The 20,925-nt window shown below is 35.7% G+C and overlaps 1 protein-coding gene across 7 annotated transcripts in view; it reads right to left on the minus strand.

The window, feature by feature from the left end:
* FNBP1L (formin binding protein 1 like) overlaps positions 1 to 20,925 on the minus strand; it is a 103,214-nt gene that overhangs the window by 27,049 nt on the left and 55,240 nt on the right. For all 7 annotated transcript variants that reach the window (XM_032423471.1, XM_032423447.1, XM_032423452.1 and 4 more), the window contains exons 3-6: positions 10,588 to 10,641; positions 9,205 to 9,352; positions 8,402 to 8,464; positions 2,824 to 2,928 (exon numbers count right to left, since the gene is read on the minus strand). In XM_032423471.1, coding sequence (XP_032279362.1) covers positions 2,824 to 2,928; positions 8,402 to 8,464; positions 9,205 to 9,352; positions 10,588 to 10,641 — 370 coding nt within the window. The remainder of the gene's footprint in view (positions 1 to 2,823; positions 2,929 to 8,401; positions 8,465 to 9,204; positions 9,353 to 10,587; positions 10,642 to 20,925) is intronic.

Below are 20,925 nucleotides of genomic sequence, written 5' to 3' on the forward strand. Positions count from 1 at the left end.
AAAAAACAAAATAAGAACTGTACTCAATTTTTCAGTGTTCCAAGGAATAAATCATGTTATACGACAGTGCTTTGGAAATTGTAAAGCACATTGTGAATAAACTTCAATATTTTAATTCCATTTTCTGCAAATGTAGTCTCTAACCTTCTAAAAGGAGGTCCACAAGTTAGTTATTCTGAACTCAGAAATAAACTGACCTATGGAATTACATGGTAGCCAAGATACCAAATAAGCCCACAAAAATGCATTTAATCCACAGTGTACTTGAAGATTACAATACTTAAGTGCTACGGAAACTAAACACCACAGCCCAAAATATTTCTACAGAAAAATACATTTGAAGTTCCAACCTGGGACCTTAAGTACACATTCATTTATTTCTTCCCCCTTTCTCCCTGCTCCCACAAACTATGATGGAATATAGTATTCTAAATTATTCCCTACCCACGACGGTTCTGTCAGGAGAAACCGCTCCTGTTCTAAAGTCACTGGCTGTGATTCTCAAAGCCTAGGGCAAAGGTTCCACAGGGTATGTAGAAGTATAAGGCTAGAAAGCTAATACAATTGAATTCTCCTCTGGCGTACTGTGGGCTTCATACTAACTGCCTTCTCTCTTTTTTAACACTGCATTAAAAAATCTTTTAAATGTTTAATTGTGGTAAAATACACAATACACGTAACATAAAACTGACCATCTTAATCATTTCTAAGTGTACAGTTCAGGAGTGTTATGGTATACTCATGCTGTGCGACTGCCTTCCTTTTCTTAAGGCAGATCAGTAACTGGTTTGCTCCCTCTTCACTTTCTTTTCTTTTCTTTTTTTTTTTTAACTTTTATCAGTAGTTGCTCAATTGAAACTATGTTCCCTTCCCTACCTGGTCACTTACAACAGAATGCCTCTACTCTATAGTTCCTAAAGCAAATCCTCAAAGTTTTCCAAATTTTCTAATAAGTAAGGAGACTACAAACAAATGAGCATAAAAAACTATAAACATGAAAATTCTTAAGTTAGGTCAAACTATTAAACATGTTATATCTGGATTTCAAAATGTCTAATTAGTCTCTAAAGATACCTTTACAGACCAAATGAAAAAATAAGTTAAATGAGAGTCTAGTTAAAGAGTTCCTTAACTTGTCTAGTACATAAATTATATATTCAATCAATGTTTGGTCAAAGGAGTTGGAACCAGTGTCAACCAGCAAGGATGTCTCCCATGTATAAAACAGTGCCGTTTCCAACTATTGTGGTCCACATTTTTATCAAATAATGATAACACATTATGTGCATGACATGATGCTAGGAAGGAAATGAATATATGGATGATCAAAATCAGGATCCAAAAATCTAAACTGCAGAGTTAAGTCTAGTAACTGATAGAGATGTACATATGCATTTAAAATACCAACAGTACAAGTTCTGAGACACATTTCTCATACCACACCATATGTGAAAAAACATTGGGTTAACCATAAACTCAATGGGAGTCCATCCAAACAATGTAATTGCCCAAAAAGTCGATACACATTTAGGCCGTAATTAACATAAATTTGGTGTTCAAAACAAGGGAGGTAATCAAACTCAGTACCGATAAGACCATACCTAGATTATTACATCCAATCGGAAGTAACATAATTTATGTGGGATATTGACAAATTAATAGATATCCAAAGGAAAATAGTTACAATGAAAGGTAACTTGAAGCTATTTCTTACATAGAATAAAGAAACACAATGGTTTATCTAAGGGTAGAGAATCTGCTACAAATATCTGAAAAGCTATAATGAGGAAAATAACAGATTTGATACTTTTCTGGTACCTCAAAGAAATTAAAACTAAACAGAGGGATGAGTGAGATCAATATAATAAGGAAATGCTAGAGTTGGGGGGGAAAAAAAAAAAAGAACAAACTGCCTTAAGACTGTGTATTTCTAACGAGATGGAACTTACTATCATTAGAGGTTTAAAGTCATTAAAAATCAGGTAGAAAAAAATAAAAGCCTCACAAGTTATACTAGAAGGCCTTTAAGGTATTTGCAAAATCTGGATTTTATATAATTTTATAGCTTTTAAGTGGTAAAGAAAATGGAATGCAGAAAATAAATTACTCCTCCCTCCCTTTTTTACTTTTTTCTTGTTCTAATCCCATAGAGAATTATAAAATCCTAAACTGAAAATATACAAATGGTGGGCCTTTGTATATACAAAAATGTGGAGTAAGGTTCACCTGTATTTCAAAATACCAACATTTCAACTCTATCACTATGTCAAATGTTCTAAGATAAAGAGTATACAGCACGGGAGAAGGAAAAGCTAAGCAGCAGCAGTTACAGGACTGATCCTACAAATAGTTATGTTACAGAATACCTGACCCAGATCAGTTAGTGACAAGAGAGTTCAGCTTCCCAAAATGAATGAATGAATGAAACAAACACATAAACAACTAACATCACATACCTCTGACACTCTGATCTTGTTTCGCCTTGTGTCAAGTTGGGGAAGCACACGACCCAACTCCCATTTGCACACACCATCAACTTACCTTAGACTTTTTATTCTGTTTTGGAATAGGATAGAAACTTATTCTCAATAGCAATCATGTCTTTCCTACGCATTCTGAATGCAGTTACGACATTACAATAAAGTGACACATATTAACTACTTTCTCAGACTAATTTGTGACTTGAAGTACACAAATATTTGTATATTTTAGATTTAGACATAGTTTTTCTCTTGGGGAAACTACCAATACAAATATTGTAACTACCCTCCATATGCAAGTAATGATATTTCGATATCAAGGTCAGTTTGGATTATTTCTTACCTTTTCAACGTCTGCCTTGGTTGCATTAGTATCATTATCCAATCTTTCATAACTCTGTTGTGCCTTTTCTGCCTCTTTACATTCTCTTTCAAATTTCTTTTTACTCTGTTTAAAAAATTAAAATATCACACTGAGAAATAAAATTTATCTCATTAAAAAATAAATTTAAAATGCTGCCACTGTATATTGTATAGAATTACACACTAAAAATTTTTCTAAATTAGGAAAGAAATGTTAGTATTATAATCAATCCATGTGACTTAAATATCAGACATTATAGACTGTCAAGGAAAAAAAAAATTGGCATGACTGAGTTAATATTTATAATATACCTCATCGTTTGCCAATAAGAAAAAAAATCACATTTTTTGGTAATTTTTTATTATAAGCTCACCTTCAGCAGGACTTTTTTGGTTTGTTTGGTGTTTTGTGTTTGGTTTTGTAGGTTTGTTTGGCTGGTTGGTTTTGGTGTTTGCTTGTTTTCATTTTTTTGTGGTGGAATGTGGAAATGTGCCTCCAAAGTGGCGTCATATTGTTTCTTCCAGGAATCTCAGGAATACCGTTAGCCCAGAACCAGGCCTTTAAAATTTTTACTTAATTCAAATTACTGTGACTTTGTAAAAGCTATTCACAACAGAGCCATGTGATATGTACCATATTTCCTTCCAGGCATACTTCTTTTTTTTAATTCCTGGACTTAATTTCTTTTTTTACCTTTGCTTAGTTTTCAACGTATTTTTTTTCTAATTCCACCCTAGTGTGCACAGTTCTTTAAAAATCTCTCCTCAGTTAATTCAAACATATTCAGAATTCTATCCATTTTATTTTCTTAATGAAATCTCTTCCAAAGGCTTTGACCTATTGAAATTTGGACTGCTTATACAAACTAGACCTATTGCATAGCTGCTTCCTTAAAAATTCCCTTCACCATCATTGCAGAGATTCCTTTCACCTCCCCTTTGATTTGAAATTCGTATTTCCCAGTTCCACACCTTCCCCTTTCTTGGTTCATTTCCTTATTTTGCTAGAACACATTTAGCAATAGCTTCCTCAAAGATTTGCAGGAGATAACTTTTCACATCTCCATGGCTGGAAAATACCTTTACCATCACTTTTAATTGATAAAATTTGGCTGGGTATGATGCTGTCGGAAACTGTCTTCCTTCAGAAATGTAAAAGTACTAACTAATCCACTATCTTCTGGCTTCCTGATCCCATTCTGATTCCTGATCCTTTGCATAAAACATGTTTGTTTTGTTTTCCTCTCTGGAGACTGGTAAGGATCTTCTCTCTCTCCTAACTTTTCTGAAATTTCATGAAGATATGTCTTGCTGTGAGTCCACTGTGCTGAGCACCTAGAAAATCCTTTCCATCTAGAAACTCATGTCTTTCTGTTCTGGGAAAATTTTCTTGAATTATTTTTGTCTGTCCACTTTCAATGTTTTCTCTTTTTTAGAATGCTTATTATTTTGAAAATGAACCTATAGGATGAACCCTCTACTTTTCTTGTATTTTCAATTTCTACCATTCTGCTCTACTTTTAGAGATTTCTTCAATTTTATTTTTTCGAAGTGAGTTTTTAATTTCTGCTATCCTAAAGTTCTTCTTTGTGTGTTCCTTTGACAGCATCTTATTCCTATTTCACAGATGTAGTATCTTCTCTATTCCCTTTCAATATTAATAGCGTTGCAAATGTTTTGCTTGTTTTTGCTATTTTCTATTTCCTTTCACAGTCACTGTTTCTTCAAAGCTGCTACCCACCCCCCACCCCCATATTAGTTTTGGTCTTTAGTATTTACATTAGTGGTTTTCTCTAAATGTCTGAGGATCCTTGCCTATCTGTTCTTATTTTAAAAGCCAAGTGAAAGTTCCACAGGTGGGGCTTGAGGATTATTGTCTCTTCCTCTAGGGTAATATGGCCAGGTAGTTTCCTTGGAGAAACCCTACTATTGTTATCTGTAAGTCTTTTCTCTCAAGCTAGTTAGATTTCCCAGAGGAGACTCCTCAATTTCTTACCTGGAAAAACATATCCCTTGCTACCTGTATTCTGAGAATCGCTCAGAAGAAAGCAGAGGATGTCAACATTTTCTATGTACCTAACCCCCTTATTAGAACAAGTTAGACGTCCATTTCTTATCTTGGGGATTACAAAATGATAAATGGGACAAATCTGGGTTCCAAACCTCTTAACTACCAGGTCAAGGTTTAAATTTTTCACAAGATACCTCTCCTCCTTTGACCTTCAGATAGAAACAAGTTTCTTTGCTGTCTTCCTTGACCAGTGGGCAGAGTTCTTATAGTCCATCTTTTACTAGAGGGTTAGTCCTTTGAAGATTCAAAACTTTACACAGGGGTATCAGTGCCAACTCTCTACAACATACAGAGCTAAAACATCATCTCTGTCCCTGTATATTAAAACTTAAGCCCTTAGCAAGGTCCAATAAACCACCAAACTCCAACACCTCTGCCTTCATTCTTCAAATGCCACTGTATCAGCTCATATACCTATTGCTCTGGCTTCCAGTTTACCCTTAGTTTCTAGCAGTTACAGATCTCCCCTTCTCTCAGCTCTAAGAACTTAAAAAATACAATAAAAAACAGTTTAGCTATTGTATCTAAGTATTTGTAGCCAAGAGGTTTCTGAGTTAGCTCAAACTGTCATATAGCTAGAACCAGACATACCTCCCCCACCCCTTCTTAGAAGAGCCCACCTCCCAGTGTAAAGGCTAGAAATAGCTGATACTTGCTTTACCAGCCTCCCCACAGCGGGAGCATGGTCAAGTAATCTAATCCTGTCAAAGGCACCCATTAGGAAGTCTGCTGGGGATTTTCTGAGAGTTTTCCCTCCCTGATAAAAAGGAACAGTTAGAAGAGAGATGCCCTCTTTTTCCTGCTTCCGCATGCAGCTGAATGAGGATGTGGTGCTTGGCAGCTTAAGTTGACTGTTGACCATTAAGGGGACAAGCCTGAGGAAAAAAGCCAACATGGTCAAGACATAAAAAGTGGACAGAGAAAGCAGAAGCAGCTCGAGTGACATCACTGAGCTACTGACCAACTCTGAAACTGCTCCATTTCTGAGCTCTGTTCTTATAAATCTGCACGCTCTGTTACCTGAGCTGCCTGATAGACCTAGCATCTTTGATACTTTAATCTTGGTAATCTCTCACCATTCCTTCAAAATCTTCTTTGTAGGCTACTCTCTTCTGCCCTCATCTTAAATGCCAGTGTGGCCTATTTTCATTATCCTGGGGTTAATAACTGTCTTTTTAAACTATTTTCCTCAATTTTCAATACTCGGTCACTAATTCAGCCTGTCTCTCCCACTTCTTTAAATCTCCTCTCAATTATTTAAAAAATGTTAGGAATTTTGCAATTTCATTTTCTTGATTAAACAGGAAGATACAGAACTAAGAAATGGGATCCTGCACATATTTCTACATATTCCACAAAAATTGTATTTGTCTGTCTCCCTCACTAGACTGCAGGCTCCACAAAAACAAGGACTATGTCACTATTCACTTTTTTTTCCCCACTGTTCACTTTTGTACCAGGACTCAGTACATGTCAAGGATACCTTCAATAAACATGAGTTGAGCTGAACTCATCTTTAAAGGTATTGTTAAAGACTTAAAGAAATCACTCCCACATTTTTTTTCAATGCTTCTTTCTTATGACCCCTCTAACTTTTGCTTAGTAACTGCCAACTGTTCTAAAGGCAAGTCAGCACATATTAACAGGAATAATTTGTGCCAACACAAGTTTTTAAAGGGACCAATGACTCACAAGTGTAGGAGTCTGTTATTATGTGTAAATGAAAACACACATATATACACACTCATTAGGTGACAGATACTAAGAATGCTAGTTAAGGTAATTTAAAATTTAATAAATGTAAACACTCCTAAAAGTCCTGTTAAAACCAATTAGAATGAAAATGAAAACGAAAATGAAAGGGACTATTAATATAACTAAGAATTCTCAAACAGCACTAGTGCCTAGAATCTTATATCAATGACATTTATATAGCAGGACTTTACTCTTAGAATATGTGATTTTAAGCTCTGATGTGATTTTAAAAAAAAGAAAAGGCCAAAAACACATATATACATGAGGTTTTTCTAATCTCAAACTTAAAAGTCCTTTTCCCAAACTAAATTAACACAAACTAAATTAATTTAACATGGAAAAATATCCTTTTGCATAATTTTCAAGGAAAACAGTGTCCATAATAAAAATATGCAAGTAAAAGAGTAAAGAATAAGCTGCTTACTAACCTGAGAGTTCAGAAAGAATATATTTTTTTAAGATTTTATTTATGTATTAGAGAGAGAGAGCCTGTGAAGTAGGGAACGGCAGAGGGGGAGGGAGAGGGAGAAAGAATCTGAAGCAAATTCTGCACTCAGTGGGGAGCCCAACGCACCTGAGCTGAAACCAAGAGTCGGACACTCAACCAACTGAGCCACCCAGGTGCCCCCAGAAGGAATCTTAATCTTATACTACAGAACATCTGGTAGAGAATTTTAAGGAAAGCAGACAATGTTCCATGTAGACATCTTGTTTTTCAAATGACTGCCAGAATATTTAAGAGAAAGCACATTAGCAAGCACCCTTGAAGTCTGGGGTTTTTTTAAAGATTTTTTTATTTGAGAGAGAGAGAGAGCGGGGGAGGAGCATAGGGAGAGGGAGAGAAATTCTCAAGCAGGGTCCCCGCTCAGCTCGATCCCAGGACCCTGAGGATCACAACTTGAGCTGAAATTTAGAGTCAGCCACTCAACCAACTGAGTCACCCAGGCGCCCCTACCCTTGGAAAGTTTTTATAGTAAATAATTATTATACTTTTATAATTTTACCTATAAATACTATCAAGTATTTTCTTTCCTACAATTTGAATGGTCTATGACCAGGAGCCCAGTACTAGGAATATTTACATTACAGAATCAGTGAACTGGAAGAAACATTTCATATAATCTAGTCCACTGTCTTCATTTTTCATATGCTAAAGATGAAATCAAGAGAAATCAGAAAAGGCAGAACTAGAATCTAGGTCCCCTCAGTCTCTATCAAATGGTCTTCTGAGATACATCACTATTTTTTTTTAAAGATTTATTTATTTGACAGAGAGAGAGACAGCGAGAGAGGGAACACAAGCAGGGGAAGCGGGAGAGGGAGAAGCAGGCTTCCCGCCGAGCAGGGAGCCCGATGTGGGGCTCGATCCCAGGACCCTGGGATCATGACCCGAGCCGAAGGCAGATGCCTAACCGACTGAGCCACCCAGGCACTATTAATACTCTCATTACCCCTACCCTCTATCAGTATTTTATAGTAACTACTGCAAAAATCAAAAAGTATACTCCTAAACTTTTAGAGTTATCTGAAGATTACGGAGTTGGTACAAGTATAAAGCCATATAGGAAAAAAAAAAAAGAAAAATGACAAAATGATCTCATATTCTTTACACCAATGTCAAATATGAATAAATACATCGAGAAATATTAAACTCAAAAGATGTGAAGCATAGGAGAATTTGGGGCTAAACTAGTCTACAAAACTTTATAAGCATGAAAACACTATAACTCACGTTATCCATCTGTTTCCAGCACATGTCAAGGTACTGTTGAGCTTTCCGTCCCTCTTGAAGATGCTGAAGATCATAACCAAAAAAACAAAAACAAACAAAAAATTAGATTTAAATACTAAAAGTCTAAAAACCCCAAAAAACCTTTATTTTTCAATTTTTTCAACGTACTAATTATATAACTTTATCAAGACTTAGAAAGAGACTATTAGTAAAGCAAAACTCTCTAAAACGCATTTAATAAGTATTATCTGAATACTTTAAGTATATCCTTTAAGACAGATATAATCTCTAGAAAAATACATGATTTGTCTTGAATAGGGGTTGACAAATGTCTTCTATAAAGGGTCAGATATAAATATCTTAAGTTTTGCAAGCCATGTGGTCTCGTTTACAAGTATTCAACTTTGCTGATATAATACAAAAGCAGCCACAGGAAATACATAGTAAGTGTGGGTCTGTTTCAATAAAACTTTAATTACAGTCACTGAAATGTGAATTTCAAACAATTTTCACATGCCATGAAATAGTCTGATTTTCAACTATCCAAAATATACAAACCATTCTTAGCTCATGGGAACTAAGAAAAACAGGCAGTAAGCTAGATTTGGCCCATGGGCTGTAGGTTACCAAAATCTTGGTCTTAAATCCAAAAGGATCAAAAATTAGCAAGAGTAGCTTAAGATAATTTTAGCTAAAAGAAATTAAAATAGTAAATCAGTTTATACTGAACATTACTTTAAAAAGCAAAGTAATTATGTGAAAATATTTCATATACTATATAGCTGGATGAGAACAATAATTACCATTTTTCTTTCAGTTTTCAGATCATGAGCATATCTCATTAATTCACCATAAACTCTGTGCGCCATTTCTTCTGCTACTACTTCTCGCTGTCCTGCATAGTCATTTAACTCGTTAAGGATGTTAAAAAAGGCTATACACGAGGTAAACCTGACAAAAACACATTAAAAAATGGTGAAATTTATGTATTTTTTCTTTACAAATATTCTCTGTGAGATATGGATTGAGCCTGACACTTGACAAATTTTAACATACTCAACCTAACTCTCCACTAGTAGCTCCAAATTAACTTTGTATGAAAAGAATACCGCATTTAACTCAAGTTGTATATGTTTGGATATCTTCAAGTAGTCTTAATTTATAAATAAAGGGATATATGGGGTCAAAAAATAGTAAGAATACTACCTGCAGGCTCTTTTGGCATACTGGAATCTCTTAAGTAGCCAATTGACTGGCCTGAGCTGGGGAATGAGCTTGGATTCCTAGGACTGGCAGCTGAACCTGTTGCAGAGATGATGTGCTTGCTCTCGAGGACAGAACCTGCCAATCATACCACTCAAATGCATTTCGATGGCTGATCTATAGAACAATTTTGCTATCAGCTCTGGACACAGCTGCTTGTATGCCTGCCCACATCCTGAATGGAAGTAAAGTGCCATTATGGTTGGCACCAAAGAGGGGTAAAACGGGCAATAAGGGTAAAAAAAATGCATGTGGAGGGAAGGAGAGAAACAAAGAGAATCGCTGTATTAACATGTATAGATCTACTCTAAATACACTGCCCGAACACTCTTTCAGTAGAAAGCAAGTAACTCAGTACTCCATTAACACTAAACCTAAGAATCCTAAAACTAACAATTATATACAAAGTTGTTCTAAGGCTAGTCTCTTTGTTTCTGTATTTTAAAGCCATCCACATATCCCTGCTTAAGATTACCAAAAAGCTCATAAGCAATTCCTAAACTTTTATTCAGAGCTCCAAGGTTACTGAAAACCTCATTCCTTTTTGATATCCCTTTAAACTAACCAGCCAAACTGTTTTAATACCTGTAAGAGTAAAAGCAAGAATCTAACAAGCTAACAACTACAAGATAAAGTAAGGAGAAAATACCCTTTTCTTTTGAAGACTAAATCACTCAAGTAAATTTAGTCCCAGTCCACATTTTACTTGGAAACCCATACTTGCAACTATTTCAGAAAACTGAGCCCACTGAAACATTCATTCTTATTAGAATAGTCCCTTATTCAAAAACCTGTGATTTTTTTAATTAAAACTCAAAAAAAAATCATTATAAAGAGCTAACAGCATATTTATTTTACTAAATAACAAAAATATAAGTTTTTTTTTATTTCAATATGCAATAATAAACAGGTATATAATTTACCTTGGTTCTTCATCTTTGGAGGAACGTTTGGGACAGTACTTCTTGACCAGATTTCTAGAGGAAGAAAACAAGTTTTTTAATGTATAAAAAATACTACTGTTGAAACATATTCTAAAAGTTGCCAATTTCATGATATCAAGAATTTAATGACATTAAACAGGACAGCAACATAATCCTCTACTACCATTAACATCATATGATCCTTACATTTTGTTCTTGAAATACTGATACCTGTAAAAAGAAATATTTTTGTGTGTGTATGAGTGTAATCATAATAATTTGGATAATTATGCTATCAAACAAGAGAGGTAAGAAGAAACAAAGTACAAAGAATAGAAGAAACAAATTTCAGTATATGAAACTGAGTGACAGCAAAAAGATGTATTTCAAAGAAATATCACTATTTTGTTTTGCAAATCAGGAATTTTAACATGAACTAAGTAAGGTAACATGTAACAAGATACTGACTCACTAACAGGATAAAAGAACAGTATCCTCCATAACTCTGCTTTTATATGACCCTTAACATTCTCTTTTTTAGGCAAATTAATTATATTTATACTTGTAACTTTCTTTGCCTGCATCTGTGTTCATTCTACACAGTCTCAGCCTAAAATGCTACCTCATCTCACCTTTGCAAACTCAGAGGAGACTACAACATGGATTCTGAAGTCAGACTGGACTACCTGGGTTTGAATCCTGTTTTGTGTGACATCTATGTGTCCTTGGGTAATTTACTTGCCTAGTTTCCTATCAATGGCGATAACAGTACCTACACCCTACAGGGTAATGAAAATTAAAGTGGACAATATTTGTAAAGCATTTACCAGTGCTTTGTACAGTATGGTCAATGGACAAGTAAAGGTCCACAGACTCTTTGTTGCCAATCCACAAAAAGCTAAGTACAGAACTTGAGAGTAATTTTGTCTGTTGAATCTAATAATAAAAAAATTGGTGCCTATATTTTATGTCTCCTTTTACGTCATTTTCCTAGCTAAAATTTTACTGTATTTTACAAAAGCATTAATACACAATGGGTTGGAAATTTAAAAAGAAACTAGTCCATCAACACAAATAATGAGATACACTGTTTTAACCTGTAGGCATTTATAAAATAAATGGCCCTATGGTCTTTCAAATAAATATTTCAAAAGAATCACTGTCTTAATTATTCTCAAATCATCATTGATTCATTCCATTCAATTCAGCTTATTCATTCTATAATTACCTACTATATGCTAGGCACTGGGCAAGCTACTGGGAACATTAGAAATGAGAGAGTACCCATGCTCAAGAGATTTATACTCTACTGAAAGGAGATAAGCATATACCAATAATTACAATATTACAATTACATAATAAATGCTATGATAAAAGTATACAAAGGGTGCTATGACAGACAAGAGAAGGAGGTCTTAACACCCTGAACAATGGGGGAAAAGAACAGGCAAGACACTGAGAAGGGTTAATATTTACCGAATTAATCAAAAAAACTCATAGTCGGGGCACCTGGGTGGTTCAGTCGGTAAAGCATCCAACTCTTGATTTCGGCTCAGGTCATGATCTCAGGGTCATGAGACTGAGCCCCAAGTCAGGCTCTACGCTCAACAGAGTCGGCTTGAGATTCTTGCTCTCCCTCTCCTTCTGCCCCTCCCCCTGCTTGCTCTAAAATAAATAAATAAATAAATAAATAAATAAATAAATAAAATCTCTTTTAAAAAAAAAAAAACCTCACAGTCATCATTGGTTGTAAAGTAAGGTACAGAATCAAAGCCTTAGGCCTTACATATATATACCTGTTTACTGAAAGTTTTACTAGAAAGGAGGGGAAGATGGAGAAGAAAGATCCTGAGCTTCTCTCTTCCCACAACACTCAAGGCTATAACTATATACAGTGCAACTCACTCTGGGAATGACCTCAAGACTAGCAGAACACCTATTCTACAACTAAAGATATACAGAAAAAGCCATGTCAAAAAGGATATTACGGGCAGATACACAGTCAGGAATCAAAACCCCATCATGGCAACCCACAAGCGGTAGAGATATCACAGGTGCAGAAGTCCTCCCTGAGGAGCAAATGGATGAAGCCCCACATAAAATACCCTCCCACTCTGGGGATCTGCATAGGAAAACAAGACCCTGTAACATGTGGCCTTGGAAATCAGCAGGACTTAACTATGGGAGAGCGAGAAGTCTATAGGAAACCAAGACTCTTCAAAGAGTCTGTATCACTGGGAGATACAGCACAGAGACAGAAGTTTAAAAAGTGCCCGGGCCACACGTAAAGGATTTCATTTACTGACTAATTTTAGGATGTGTGCACAGGGGCAGGGATTCATAGGAACTTTCTCCAGGAATGGAAGTGCTGGCGGGTACCATTTTTCTTGCACTCCTTCAGCCTACTTGGTCCTAAGCTGGCAGGCACCAGTTTTGAAACTCTCCATCTACTTTGGTAGCTGTGCTCACCCAGCCCTGTGTTCCCTTGCAGACCTACCACATTCAACCTAACTGCTCTGGCAGGTAGCCCTCCAAAGCAGTTCCCACTCACCACACCCGGCAGGCAGCCTCAGTTAGAACCAGCATCCCCCAAAGCAACTACCACCTCACACACCCAGTGGGCAACCCTAGCCAGAAGAGTACCTCTCCAAAGCAACTCCTGTCCTGGGAAGGGTTTGGAGCCCAGCCACCCAGCCTTCCACCCCTCAGCATGCCTGCCACAGTCACAGCTGGGCCTGGCAGCCAGCTACAGCAGGAGCTAACCCTGCCTACCAGGACACTCACAGCAGGCCAGCGAGGCCAACCAGGCCTCTCAGCCAGCAGTGCTGCGGCCCAGTCACAACAGGAGGCTGCACAAAACCCACACGGGGAATATTCCTGGAGTGCATGGTGCTGGTGAGCAGGGGGAACGGGCACTACTGTGTCCCACAGAACACTTTCTACTTCAGACCACTGCTTTCAAGACCAGGAGCCATAGCTGACATACCTCAACATATGGAAACAAACACAGAGAGACAGACAAAAACAAGGAAATAGAGGAATATGATCCAAATGAAAGAACAACACAAAATCTCAGAAAAAGGACTAAATGGAACAGAAATAGGCAATCTACTGGATAAAGAATTCAAAATAATGGTCATAAAGAAGCTCACCAGACTTGAGAGAAGAGTAGATGAACTCAGAATCTGAACAGTTAGAAAATATAAAAAAAAGAACCAATCAGAGTTGAAAAATACAAAAAATGAAATGAAAAATACATTAGAGGAATCAGAAGAATAAATCAGCAATCCAGAAGACAGAATAGTGGAAATCAAGCTGAAAACAAAAAGAATTTTTAAAAGAATAGATTGGGGCACGTGGGTGGCTCAGGTGGTTAGGCGTCCTACTCTTGGTTTCAGCTCAGGTCATGATCTCAGAGTCCTGGGATCAAGCCTCGCATCGGGCACTGCACTTAGTGGGGAGTCTGTTTGAGATTTTCTTCCTCTCCCTTGGCCCCTCTCCCTCTCTCTCAAATAAATAAATAAATAAATAAATAAATAAATAAATTCTTTTTTAAATAAATAAAAATAAAAGAATAGGTTAAGTGACCTCTGGGCAACATCAAGCATACCAACATTTGCATTTTCAGGGTCCCAGATGGAAAAGAGAAAGAGAGGGAAAAAAATTATCTGAAGAAATAACAGCTGAAAAATTCCCTAACTTGAGGAATGAAATAGATATCCAGGTCAAGGAAGGAAAGAAAGCCCCAAAGGAGATAAACCCAAAGAATTCCACACCAAAGCACATAATAATTAAAATATCAAAAATTAAAGAGCGAATCTTAAAGCAGCAAGACAAAAAAGTAAATGTTATGTACAAGGGAACAACTACCTAAGTCTATTGTTTGATTTTTCAGCAGAAACTCTGCAGCCCACAGCACGATATATTCAAAGTGCCAAAAGGTAAAAACCCTATAACCAAGAATACTCTACTCAGCAAGGTATCATTCAGAATTGAAGTAGAGATAGTTTCCCAGACAAACAAAAGTTAAAGGACTTCATCACCACTAAACTGACTTTACAAGAAGTGTTGAAGGGACTTCTTAAAGTAGAAAAGGCCACAAGTAGAAGAAAATTATGGAAGAAAAAATTTCGGGGCGCCTGGGTGGCTCAGTCGTTAGGCGTCTGCCTTCAGCTCAGGTCATCGTCCCAGGGTCCTGGGATCAAGCCCTGCATCGGGCTCCCTGCTCAGCGGGAAACCTGCTTCTCCCTCTCCCTCTCCCCCTGCTTGTGTTCCCTCTCTCGCTGTGTCTCTCTCTGTCAAATAAATAAATAAAATCTTCAAAAAAAAAAAAAAAGAAAGAAAGAAAAAAAAATTTCACCGGTAAAAGCAAATATATGGTAAAAGTGGTAGATCATTCATAAAAGTACTATGATGGTTAAAAGACGAAAGTAGTAAAATCAATTTTATCTACAGTAATTAAAGGATATACAAAATAAAAAGATGTAAAATATATATGTCAAATACATAGAATAAAGGGAGGGGAAGAATGTAGTGCTTTTAGAATGTGTTCAAACTTAAGTGACCATCAATTTAAAAGAGACTGCTATATACATAGCATGCTATATATGAACCTCATGGTAACCACAAACTCAAAGCCAGTAACACATACACAAAAAATAAAGAGAAAAGAATCCAGCAGAACACTAAAAAAAAAAAAAAAAAAAAGTCATCAAATCACAAGGGAAAAAAGAAAAAAAGAACCAAGAACTACAAAAACAACCAGAAAACTATTAAAACAGCAATCAGTATATACATATCAATAACTATCTTACATATCTTACAAATAAACTAAATGTTCCAATCAAAAGACATAAGGTGACTGAATAGATTAAAAAAACAAGACCAATTTATATGCTGCCTTCAAGAGGCTCACTTCAGACCTAAAGATATGTACAGACTGAAAGTAAAGGGATGGAAAAAGATATTCCAGGCAAATGGAAACAAACAAGAAAAGCTGAGGTAGCAATACTTATATCAGACAAAACAGCCTTTAAAACAAAGACTGTAACAAGAGACAAAGATGCCCATTACATAATGATAAAGAGATTAATCCAACAAGAGACTATAACAACTATAAATATTTATGCACCCAACACAGCAAGTACCTAAATATGTAAGTCAAACATTAATAGACATAAAGGGAGAAATCGACAGTAATACAGTAAATAGTAGAGGACTGTAGCACCACACTTACATCAACGGATACCTCATGTATACACAAAATTTGTAAGGAAACACTGGGTTTGAACAACACATCAGAGCAGATGCACTTAACAGATACATACAGCATACCACCGAAAAAGAACAGAATACATTCTTTTCAAGTACACATGGAACATTCTCCAGAATAGATCACATTTAGGGCCACACAAGTCTCAATAAATTTAAAAACACTGACATCATATCAAGCATCTTTTCTGACCACAACAGTATGAAACTAAAAATCAATCACAAGAAAAAAATTGGAAAAAACAAAAACACGTGGAGGCTAAACAATATGCAACTAAATAACCAATGGGTCAACAAAGAAATCAAAGAGAAAATAATAAAATACCTTGAGACAAATGAAAATGTAAACTCATCACCGAAAATCTTTGGGACACAGCAAAGGCAGTTCTTTAAGAGGAAAGTTTATAGTGGTATAAGAAAAATCTCAAATACTCTAACCTTACATCTAAAGGAACTAGAAAAAGAACAAAACCCAAAGTTAATAGAAGGAAGGAAATAATAAAGATCACAGCAGAAATAAATGAAATAGAGACTAAAAAAAAAAAGAAAATATCAGTGAAACTAATAGTTGGTTCTTCAAAAAAAATAAACAATTAATAAACCTTTAGCCAGACTCATCAAGAAAAAAAAAGAGAGGACTCAAATAAAATCAGAAATGAAAGAGGAGAGGAGTTACAACCAACACCACAGAAATACAAAGGATTATGAGGCTACTATGAAAAAGTATACACCAACAAACTGGACAATGTAGAAGTAATGGACAAGTTCCCAGAAAAATACAATCTTTCAAGAATGAATCAAGAAGAAAGAAAATTTGAACACACTAATAACTAGTAATTTAACTGATCCAGTAACAACAATAAAAAAAAACTCACAACAAAAAAAGTACATGACCAGATGGCTTCACAGGTGAATTCTACCAAACATTTAAAGAAGAATTAATACCCATCCTTCTCAAACTATTCCAAAAAATTAGAGAAAGAAAAATAAAGGCTTCCATATTCATTCTATGTAGCCATCATTATCCTGATACCAAAGACACTACAAAAAAAGAAAATTAGCGGCCAATATCCCTGATGAACATAATGCAAAATCCTCAATAAAATATGAATAAAATACATTCAACAATAAATTTTAAAAAATCATTCAACACAATTAAGTGGGATTTATAGCAGGGATACCAGAATGGCTCAAATCCATAAATGAATAAAAGTGATATATCACATTAACAAAACAAAGGATAAAAATCATATGATAATCTCAAGAGATGTAGGAAAAGAATTCAACATCCATTCATGATAAAAACTCTCAACAAAGTAGATATACAGGGAACATAACATAATAAAGTCCATATATGATAAGCCCACAGCTAACATCATCCTCAATGGTGAAAAGCAGCTTTTCCTCTAAGATCAAGAACAAGACAAGGATGACCACTCTTGCCACTTTTATTCAACGTTTATACTAGAAGTTCTAGCCAGAGTAATCAGACAAGAAAAAGAAATAAAAAGCATCCATATTTGTAAGGAATAAGTAAAACTGTCACTATTGACAGATGACACAATACCATATATAGTAAGGTCCTAAAGATTCTACCAAAAACTATAAATGAGCTAAGAATAAATGAATTTAGTAAAGCTACAGGATACAAAATTAGCATATCGTTGTGTTTCTATAAACTAATAACAAAGTAGCATGAAGAGAAATTAATCCTATTTACAACTGCATCAAAAGGAATAAAATACCTAGGAATAAAGTTAACCAAAGAGGTGAAAGACCTACTCTGAAAATTATAAAAAGATGATGAAAGAAATTAAAGATGACACAAATAAATGGAAAGCTATTTCATGCTCGTGGATTGGAAGAATTAATATTGTTAAAAGGGCCATACTACCCAAAGCAATCTACACATTCAATGCAATCCCTATCAAAATACTAATTTTTCACAGAACTAAACAAATAATCCTAAAATTTGTATGGAACCAAAAAAGACCCTGAATAGCCAAAGCAAACTTGAAAAAACAAAGCTGGAGGTATCAGAATCCCAGATTTCAAGATATACCATAAAGCTATAGTGCTCAAAACACCCAGATACCATAGAGCCATAGATACATGGATCCATAGATACCTTAGGTCCATAGATACATGGATCAAGAGAATAAAGAGCCCAGAAATAAACCTATGTTTATATGGTCAATTAATCCTTGACAAAGAAGGCAAGAATAAACAATGCGGAAAAGCCAGTCTCTTCAATAAATGTTGCTGAGAAAAATGGACAGCTACGTGCAAAAGAATGAAACTGGACCACTTATTTGCACCATACACAAAAAGAAACTTAAAATGGATTAAAGACCTGAAACCATAGAACTCCTAAAAGAAAACATAGGCAGTAAACTCTTGGACATGGGTCTTAGCATTTTAGTTTTGGACCTGTCTTCTCAGGCAAAGGCAACAAAAGCAACCATCAACAAAATGAAAAGGCAACCTACTAAATGGAAGAAATGTGCAAAAGATATATCCAATAGGGGTTAATATCTAAAATATATAAAGAACTCATACAACTCAACACCAAAAAAAAAAAAATCTGATTAAAAATGGGCAGAGGATCTAAACAGACATTTTCCCAAAGAAGACACAGATGGCCAACACACACGAAAAGATGCTCAACTTTACTAATCATCAAGGAAATGAAAATCAAAACATTGACAAATCACCTCACACCTGTCAGAATGACTAGTATCAAAAAGACAAGAAACAAGTGTTGGTGAGGATGTGGAGAAAAGGGCACCCTGTGCCCTGTTGGACATGTAAATTGGTGCAGCCACTGTGGAAAATAGTATGGACGTTCCTCCAAAATTTAAAAATAGAAATACCAGATGATCCAGTAACTCCACTTCTGGATACTTACCCAAAGAAAATGAAAATACTAATTCAAGAAGATCTATGCACACCCGTGTTTACTGCAGAATTATTTACAATAGTCAAGATATGAAAGCAACCTACCTAAGCGCCCATCGATAGATGAACGTATAAAGAAGGTGTGGGACATGTGCACACACACACACACACACACTCACTCACACAGGAATATTACTCAGCCATAAAAAAGCATCAAATCTTGCCATTTGTGACAACACGGATGGACCTAAAGGATATTATGCTAAGTCAAATGAAATAAGTCAAATGCCATATGATTTCACTTGTGTGTGAAATCTAAAAAAAAAAAAGAAAGAAAAATGAATGAACAAACAAAACAGAAACAGAGTTATAAAGAACAAACTGGTGGTTGCCAGAGAGGAGGGGATGGAGGAGATGGGCGAAATAGGTAAAGGGGGTTAAGAGGTACAAACTTCCAGTTATAAAATAAGTTAAGTCTCCTTCTCCTCCCACCTCGTGCCCTCTCTCGCTAACTCTGTCGCTGTCTCTCTCTCAGATAAATAAAATCTTTAAAAATAAATTTTAAAGTTTTAATATTTAACACATTACTACACTAGTACATGTACATTATTTATAAAAAAATTGTGTATGCACTGTTTAGTTTTTAAAGGTAAGCAATAAAAAGTTCAGAGATCCCTGGCCTAGAGAAATCAAATATATAAAACACTTTTACATAACGTAATATGGTAAGAACAACAGAGGACTCTCTAGAGGGGCTTCCCCAGAGGAGAAAGTCTGAAATTTCTGATTCCCTGACATACCCTTAAGAGGTGAACAAGAACTAGACAACTGGGAGGATTCTAAATAGAGAAGATCTAATAAGCATAGGCACGGAAGAGAAAAATTACAGCATTTATGAAGAACTATGAATGGGTTCATGTTGCTGGAACATCAACCGTGAACCAAACTATGGTAATCAGTGAGGCTGGAAAGGTATATGGGGGGCAGCAGAGGCCCTTCTATGTCATATTAAAGAAGTCTAACTAAATACCCTCTACCTGTGGTTCTTAGTCATGGTTATCTGAAACGCCACCAAAAATCATTTTTGTGGATGAATGAATTTATTGATTCAAACATGAGCAAATGTATGTGCTACACATTAATTACTTCAGGTACTATATCAACAGAAAGAAAGACAAAAAACTCAGTTAATTAGAACAGGCAAATACACAAAGACAGGAAGTAGATTAGTGGTTCCCAGGGCTTGAGGGAGGGGTGAATGGGGAATGATTGCTGATAGGTACAGGGGTTTCTTTTTACGATAAAAATGTTCTAAAATTAAATAATGGTGATGATTTGAAAACTGTGAGTATACTAAAAACCAATGAATTGTATACTTTAAAAGGGTGAATTTAATGGTATGTAAATGATACCTCAATAAAGCTGTTATAGGAGGACTGTCTACAGGACAGCAGTCCATCTGCCACAGGTACACCAAATACAAGTCTAAAATGGAATTTATTTTCTTTATAAACCTTATTCTTTTCTTATATTAATGGTACTACCATCAACCTAGACATTTCAGCCAAAAATCTGGCAATCACCCTACACTTTATCAAGGTGAACACCTTAAGGTGTTCAAGTCCTAGAGATTCTATTTCCTAACTTTTTAACTTTTTTTATAATAAAAAGGAAAAAATTACCCCAGAAGAAGTCCCTTCTTCACACTTTGCTACTGCTCTGGATACAGATGTGTGAGGACAGGATGACTGAAACTACTACCACATCTTGCAACCAAAATCAAGAAATTCACAATGCCGCTGACATCACTAAGCTCTAGAATCCCATTTCCAAACTTCTTATGTGATAAGACTCTTACTTGAAGAGGAATGCTTCTTAACTGACACTACAGAAGAGCTGAATAAAAATGTCCAACAGAGAAATGTAGTAAAAACTGGAACACTAAAGAAACTTCTGGGATCTAGATACAGATGTGAGAGTTAACACGTAACAGGACAATAACAAAAACAAGAGCTACCATTTGTCACCCACAATACTATTTACCAATCTCTATGCTAAGCACTCTATAATCTTATACTTACAGCAAACTTACAAGCAGGTATTATTAGCCCTATTCTACAGGACTAAGACATGGTCAAATAGCTAATAAAGGACAACGCCAGAAGTGTG

The sequence above is a fragment of the Phoca vitulina genome, unplaced genomic scaffold, assembly GCF_004348235.1.
Source record: "Phoca vitulina isolate PV1807 unplaced genomic scaffold, GSC_HSeal_1.0 scaffold2, whole genome shotgun sequence".
Taxonomy (NCBI): domain Eukaryota; kingdom Metazoa; phylum Chordata; class Mammalia; order Carnivora; family Phocidae; genus Phoca; species Phoca vitulina.